This window comes from Arachis hypogaea, chromosome 20 (genome assembly GCF_003086295.3).
Source record: "Arachis hypogaea cultivar Tifrunner chromosome 20, arahy.Tifrunner.gnm2.J5K5, whole genome shotgun sequence".
NCBI lineage: Eukaryota > Viridiplantae > Streptophyta > Magnoliopsida > Fabales > Fabaceae > Arachis > Arachis hypogaea.
In genome coordinates this window covers 70,949,283-70,957,238 of record NC_092055.1, presented here as the reverse complement: position 1 = coordinate 70,957,238, position 7,956 = coordinate 70,949,283, and the positions used below count along the sequence as shown (strand labels likewise).

At 38.5% G+C, this 7,956-nt stretch overlaps 1 protein-coding gene across 1 annotated transcript; it reads right to left on the bottom strand.

The window, feature by feature from the left end:
- Positions 1-2,408: 2,408 nt before the first annotated feature.
- On the bottom strand, positions 2,409-2,822 carry LOC112782569 (8-hydroxygeraniol dehydrogenase-like). The gene is made up of 2 exons (XM_025825017.1): positions 2,675-2,822; positions 2,409-2,590 (listed from the first exon to the last, which is right to left on the bottom strand). Exons 1-2 carry the CDS (start codon positions 2,820-2,822, stop codon positions 2,409-2,411), a joined length of 330 nt encoding a protein of 109 aa, XP_025680802.1.
- Between the last annotated feature and the right edge of the window lie 5,134 nt (positions 2,823-7,956).

Here is a 7,956-nt window from a genome sequence, read left to right as displayed (position 1 = left end):
GAATTGGATTTTAGGAAATCAGCTGCGACGCGCACGCGCACCTCACGCGCACGCGTGGGTGCAGGAAGCTGGATATGGCGCGCGAAGAATGGTGCATCCGCGTGGATTGGCGAAATCTCCATCGACGCGCATGCGTGCTTGGCGCGTACGCGTGGATCGCGAAATTCAGGCGACGTGCACGCGTACATGACGCGTACGCGTGACGAGCAGCACATGACCTCATTAAAGAAATCATGCCTGGCAATTTCTGAGGCTCAGTATGCCCAAATTCAAGCTGATTCTGCATGGAAAAGACACAGGAACTCAAGGGGGAAAGGGGGGATCATCCATTACACACTTAGATATAATTTTTTGCTAGTTTTTGGTTCTTGTTCTTCTAGAGAGAGAAACACTTATTCCTCTCTAGATCTAGTTTGATTTTGATCTCCCATTGCTGAATTTCTGAATTGGATTTTTTTAACTGCTAGTTATGATTACTTAATTTGAATTCCCTAGTATAATTTTGCTTAGATCTTGTGTTGAGTTATGTTATCTTGTTATTTTCCAATTTTTCACTCATGTTATGAATATTGTAGATCTTGAATTCTATGAGTACATTGACATTTTCTATGCTTATTAGTGTTAATTGAGTTGTTCTTTATGGATAATTGTTAGTGGGTCCTTATAATTTCCAATTTAATTGCAATTTGAGTATGTCTTTTGTTAATGCCTACCATGTGTTTGATGAAATGTTTCCTTTGATTATGGAGTAGTTTTCTTTACTCTTGGCCTAGGTTAAGGGAATTGGGTAAACTGAAGTCATTAGTTCTAATTGGTTTGGTGATTTGAGAACCCTTAGTGGTCAAGTTGATAACCATTGACACTAGCCTACTACTAAGTCAATTAGTAGCTAGGTTAGGGCTTATGGATTGATGTTGATCAAGCTATTTGACATACTTCAAGTGTAGAAGTAAACAAATGGGCTTGGTTCCTCACAATTGTCAAGATTTGGTTATTAGACAAGGATAGTGATCCCAATTCCTATGCCTAGCCAAGAGTTACTTTTATTATTCATATTTGAAACTAAAAATCCCAATTGCTTAATCCTAGTTATAGTTACTTATTAGTTTTAGAGTAGAATCATTTTGAATGTTCTCTTATTAGTTTTAAATTACTCATGCCTTGCTTTAGTTATTTGATTTAGTTTCTTGCTTGTCAAGTCTATTAGTTAATTTCTTGATCATGACTTCCAACCCCGAAATTCTAACCAATGTTGATACACATGTTTGCCCATTCCTTGTGAGATGACCTGAGATTTGAATACTTCGGTTATTTTTATTGGGGTTAAACTTTGTGACAACCAAATCCTTAAAATTTGATTCCAGGATCATTTGTCGGTTGAGGGCTATACTTGCAACACGAATATTTTGTGAAATTCTTTACCGACGATAGTCCACGCTATCAAACACCAATCCATATTAGAACATATACTGCACCTCATGATAAATTGTCTTTACAAAAATCTTTGACTACACCAAATTCAAAATTCTGATCATTATAATATCAATTCATAGGAAGATTCTTAGTCTAAAATATCAGCATCAAGTTTATATACCATACAATCCATGGGGCAACCATATAATCTTGCTGACTCTAAGATATGTCTTAAGTTGATCCTCTATTTGGTTCTTACTCATATGAGGATTTCTGTTCTTGTTCAAGAGACACTCTTCAGTGGTAAGGTAAGTACCTGAAGCAAGAAAAGGTTTCTGAAGTTAAAAGAAGAACTTATAAATTTTGTAAGCCATATAGCTGCAGAGCATTATATTCAAGCACATTTCATTTGATCTCAGAGCATATAGAAACGAAAGAGTAAACTTAAACCACAAGTTGATGAACATAAGGTGGGTTTATGTATGTGTTTATGTTGCATTCAAAAGATGTGTGTTTATCAACTTAGTTATAGAGGTCCCTATAGTTGTAGAAAAGTGATTCAACTTAGTTTTTAAACAAGCATACCTAAATTTTCAATCTTTACTAATGGATCAAAATTTCATAATTTAAAACACCAGTCTTCATCAAATTGGCCAATTTTATTTAGTTGCTTTCATAGTAAGCTATTATTCTTTCTGGAACAGAAGAAGAAGAAGAAAGAAAAAATTGAACAAAAGGGTTAAGAGTATAAAGAACTAGCCAGAGACTCTTCTATTGAGTGGTCTCCGAAGCCATCATCACCTTGTTGTGTATGGTAGCTGCTCCTCCATCAAACATGTGATACTTTAAACAAAGTATTAAAAATCTAATCCAACTTTTAATACTTTAAAAAAAGCAAAATGCAAATACTTTAAATAGCTTTACTTTTATCATACCTTGGCCGAATATAAAACAATTAATTTACCTCATAAAGAGGTTGTGGCATTGAGAGTGTTTCAGATATCAATAACAAATCGATACTTGACATCTGCTTTTGCGAGGCACTCCATTACTGTGTTTACATAATCCATTGCAATAACTTCAATTTCAGGTTTCACGTTATGTTTAGTAGCAAAATCAATAATTTCTTGTGTCTCCTTCATCCCTCCAATACTACTACCAGCTATCATCTTTCTTCCTTCAAATGCCAAACAATAATAATTAATCCTCTATTAAATGACATGTTTAAATTGGTTATTATTTTTTTCTAACCTAGTCTTACCCGTACAAAGAGAAAACATTGGCAACTCCAGAGGATTTTCGGGTAAACCAACCATCACAAGTTTTCCATTAGGCTTCAATAGAGCCAGCAATGGAGCCAAAGGATGCACTGCAGAAACTGAGTCAACAATACCATCCAAGCTATACATTGCAGCCTAGAAAGTGAAACTTGTTAAAAATGAATTAAACTACATAATATTTTTTATAAAAATAAATTCCTACACATAAAGAGGCAATCTCATAATTAATTTACCTCTCCAGCCCCAAGGAAGAGGAACTTGTGATCAGCTAAATTTTTTTCGACCAATTTCAGGACCGCGACAAGTCTGGCGAGGACCACCAACGCTGTTCCCTGCAACAAAGCAGAGGGAATTATAAGAGATAATCATTAGTTAACAAAATAGGAGAATTGGTCAGAGATGTTTAAAATCACAGGTTAGGCTTGAAATTAGGAAGTTCCATTAGTCATCATCTATAATAAAAAGTAATATAAAATCCAAATAATTTATCAAGCACGTTAAGGAAGAAAATAAAGAAAGAACAAAAATGGAGATATGGAAGAAGCATGATAAGCCAAGGCCTAAGTTATGATTGTGGTCAACCTGAGTTTGAATGAAATCTTTCGATGGTTGAGGTTCAATATATGATGCCAAAGACCAACCAACCACCCATTTATGCTCAGGCATGCCCAAAGAAGCTTTTATAAGTGACTAGAAACAACGGGCTGAAGCAGGAATATCAATCTCTGAAAAATTAATAAATCTAATTAGCATTGGACCAACAAATTAGTGTCTTAAGGATTAGACTAAACACACTCACAGGGATGAACATGTTACAAAACTCAATCAATTAAACTTATTTACTTGTCAGGAAGGCAACGTAAAATGAAACAAAGTAGGAAAGTTCAGAATGCCTACTAATGACATAAAATTAAATATTATTCATTCACTAATGCAGTGCTGCGTACTAACTAATTAAAAAAGCATCTTAATCAGACATGTGACTAGTGCAAACTAATTAACATGCTCTGTTCAAACAATTGCAACAAAAGCATAAAGGTGTACTATAAAGTACGAACTCAAAAATGGCCATGATTTTGTTACAAATGCAACAAACCAAAAGCAAAATTGGAAAACAAATTATCATTAGCACACGTACAAGTCCTACAAAGCTGGCCCAGCATTTGCACAACTCTCTGGTAAATCGCCCAGAAGTTGCGAAAGCCTAGGGACGCATACGCGCACAGTGCGCGTACGCGTGCTCCCCCCCTTTTTTTTGAATGAATAGAAAAATGCCTAATTATCATGTGTCCACAAGCCAAACAAGCCAATGAAGTAAAAAACACCTAAAATTAATGCAAGACCTAAAGAGAGGTGTTCTTCCACCACACAATCAAGTCATTCATGGAGAATTCAATGCAAGGCTTTATGAGTAAAATATCCTAGGTATTTACAATTAAAAATAATCAAAGAAGACTATAGCTAAGCAATCACAAACCAATTAAGAGTTTAAAAGCTATATACAAAAAGGGTATAAAGGATAGATCTCACCATGGTGGGGTGTCTCCCACCTAGCACTTTTGTTTAATGTCCTTAAGTTGGACTTTCACTTGCTCATTGCTCATTGCCAAGAGATGCATCTTCCAAAAGGAATACCTCAATCTCTTTGTTGCTCTTCATTTGTTCACCATGATACAACTTGAGATGGTGCCCATTGACCTTGAAGATATCTAAACTTGAGGGATGGCACAAATGGTAAACCCCATAGGGTTCCGCCTTGACTACTTGATATGGGCCTTCCCATTTTGACCTTAGTTTACCGGGCAACAATCTCAATATAGAATTGTAAAGAAGGACAAGATCACCGGCCTTGAATTCTTTGCCTCTTATGTTCCTATCATGGATGGCTTTCATTTTTTCCTTGTAAAGTCTAGAGTTCTCATAAGCTTCAAGCCTCAAACATTCCAACTCCGCTAATTATAGCTTCCTCTCAATTCCGGCTCCACCCAAACTCGGATTACACTCCTTGATGGCCCAATACGCCTTGTGCTCTATTTCCACCGGTAAATGGCAAGCTTTGCCGTACACCAACCGAAAGAGACTCATGCCAATTGGCATTTTGTATGCCGTTCGGTAGGCCCATAATGCATCGGTGAGCTTGGCACTCCAATCTTTCCTATTGGGTTTCACAATCCTTTCCAAGATGCATTTAATCTCCCGATTGGAAACCTCAGCTTGGCCGTTTGTTTGTGGGTGGTAGGCCGTGGCTACTTTATGCATGATGCCATATTTCCTCATTAGTCCGTCCATTCTTTTATTGCAAAAATGTGAACCTTGGTCGCTCACGAATGCTCGTGGCGACCTAAATCTACAAATGATATTATTTCTCACAAGAAAAAGGACCACATTAGCATCATCCATCCGGGTGGGTATCGCTTCCACCCATTTGGACACATAATCAACAGCGAGTAGAATGTAGAGGAAACCATTAGAATTTGGGAATGGCCCCATGAAGTCGATTCCCCACACATAAAAAATCTCACAAAATAGCATAGTTTGTTGGGAAATTTCATCCTTCTTAGAGATGTTACATTATCTAATGCATTGAGAACAAGATTTACAAAAATAAGAAAAGTCCTTGAAAAGAGTTGGCCACTAAAAGCCACAATCTAGGATTTTCCTTGCCGTTCTTTGAGGTCCAAAATGGCCTCCTCCTTTGGAGGAGTGGCAAGCTTTTAAGATTGAGTGGAATTTGGTTTATGGAATGCACCTCCGAATTACTTGATCTGCCCCACATCTCGAAAGGTATGGGTCATCTCACACATAGTATTTGGATTCGCTTTTTAGCTTGTCCCTTTGATGTTTGGAGAGATTAGGAGGGAAGGAGCGAGATACTAAGTAATTGGCGATTGGTGCATACCAAGGGATGGTTTCCGAGATTGCATGCAAGCCCTCAAAGGGAAATAAATCATTGATAGGAGTAGTATCGCCTTTTGTATGTTCAAGGCGACTTAGATGGTCTGCCACTAGGTTTTGCGTACCACTCCTATCCTTGATTTCCAAGTCAAACTCTTGCAACAATAAAACCCATCTAATCAATCTCGGTTTGGATTCCTTCTTGTCCAACAAATACTTTAATGCCACATGATCCGAATACACTACCACCTATGAACCAAGAAGATATGCTCGGAACTTGTCCATGGCAAAAACAATGGCCAAAAGTTTTTTTTCGGTAGTAGTGTAGTTAGATTGAGCTCCATCTAATGTTTTTGATGCATAGGCTATGACATATGGATTCTTACCCTCGCGTTGTGCTAACGCGGCTCCCACGGAAAAATTTGAAGCATCACACATTATTTCAAATGGCCGACTCCAATCCGGCCCTCGCACAATGGGAGCTTGGTCAATGCTACCTTGAGCTTGTCGAAAGCCTCCATGCAATCCTTGCTTAAATCAAACTCAACATCCTTTTGTAGCAACCTTGAGAGGGGCAATGCTACCTTGCTAAAATCCTTGATGAATCTCCAATAAAATCCTGCATGTCCAAGAAAAGAGCGGACCTCCCTCTCAGAAGAGGGGTAAGGCAAACTAGATATGACATTAATTTTAGCCGGATCTACAGAGATACCATCTTTGGAAACAATATGTCCTAAAACAATGCCTTGTTTAACCATGAAATGACACTTCTCAAAATTTAAGACAAGGTTGGTTTTAGTACATCTTTCCAAAACTTTTTCAAGACTATCCAAGAAATGATCAAAAGAATCACCGTATACCGTGAAATCATCCATGAATACCTCCATGCATTGCTCTAGAAAATCCACAAAGATGCTCAGCATGCACCTTTGGAAAGTTCCCGGTGCATTGCATAAGCCGAATGGCATACGCTTGTAGGCATAAGTTCCAAAAGGGCAAGTAAATGTTGTTTTTTCTTGGTCCTCTAGAGCAATGTGTATTTGGAAGTATCCCGAATAGCCATCTAGGAAGCAATAATGAGATTTATCGGATAATCGATCGAGCATTTGATCGATAAACGGAAGTGGAAAATGATCTTTCTAGTGGCCGCATTCAACCTTCGGTAGTCTATGCATACTCGCCAAGAGTTTTGCACCCGTGTTGCTATGAGCTCCTCGCTTTCGTTCTTGATTGTGGTTATCCCGGACTTCTTAGGCACAACTTGAACGGGGCTCACCTATTCACTATCCGAAATAGGGTAGATGATGTCCGCCTCAAGTAACCGTGTTACCTCTTTCTTGACAACCTCCAAAATAGTAGGATTTAATCGCCTTTGAGGTTGTCTTACGGGTCTAGCTTCCTCTTCCAAAAAGATCCGGTGCTTACACACTTGGGGACTTATCCCCACTAGATCCGCCAAACTCCACCCTATTGCCCTTTTGTTCTTCCTCAAAACACATATCAACTTCTCTTCTTGTTGAGGATTTAGTTCCCTTACTATGATCACCGAAAACTTGTGGGCTTCATCAAGGTATGAGTACTTTAGGTGGGGTGGTAATGGCCTCAATTCTAGCTTTTGCTCTTGGCTTGTCACTTGAACTTCTTCACTTGGATCTTCACTATTTTCTTCAATCATATGTTTCTCTTCTAGCTTTGCATAATGCACTTTTGCCACAATGTTGTCAATTAGATCACACCGGAATATGGAATGGTTCTCCGGTGGGTGTCTCATTGCCTTTTCTAGGCTAAAACTTACAACTATCCCATCTATCTCGAATGAGTAGGTTCCCGAATGGGCATCCAACTTGAATCTAGAGGTCCTCAAAAATGGCCTCCCAAGTAGCATAGATGATGCCCTCTCGGATTCACTTGGTGGCATCTCAATGATATGGAAATCAATTGGAAATATCAAACCCTTGATGTTGACCAACACATCTTCCGCAATACCCAACACGGTTATTATGCTCTTGTCCGCCAAGACAAACCTAGCCGCCGACCGCTTCAACGGTGGGAGCTTCAATAAATGATAAACGGAAAGAGGCATAATACTAACGCATGCACCAAGGTCGCACATACAATCAATGAATTAGACTCCATCAATGATACAAGAAACTAAGTAAGGACCCAGATCAACACACTTTTCCAGAATGGATCCCATCAAAGCTGAAATGGAACTACCCAATGGAATGGTTTCCAACTCATGAATTCTATCTTTGTTCATACACAAGTCGTTAAGAAATTTCGCATATTTAGGCACTTGATGTATAGCATCAAAGAGGGGGATGGTTACCTCCACTTTCTTGAACATATTCACCATAGTTGGGTCAAG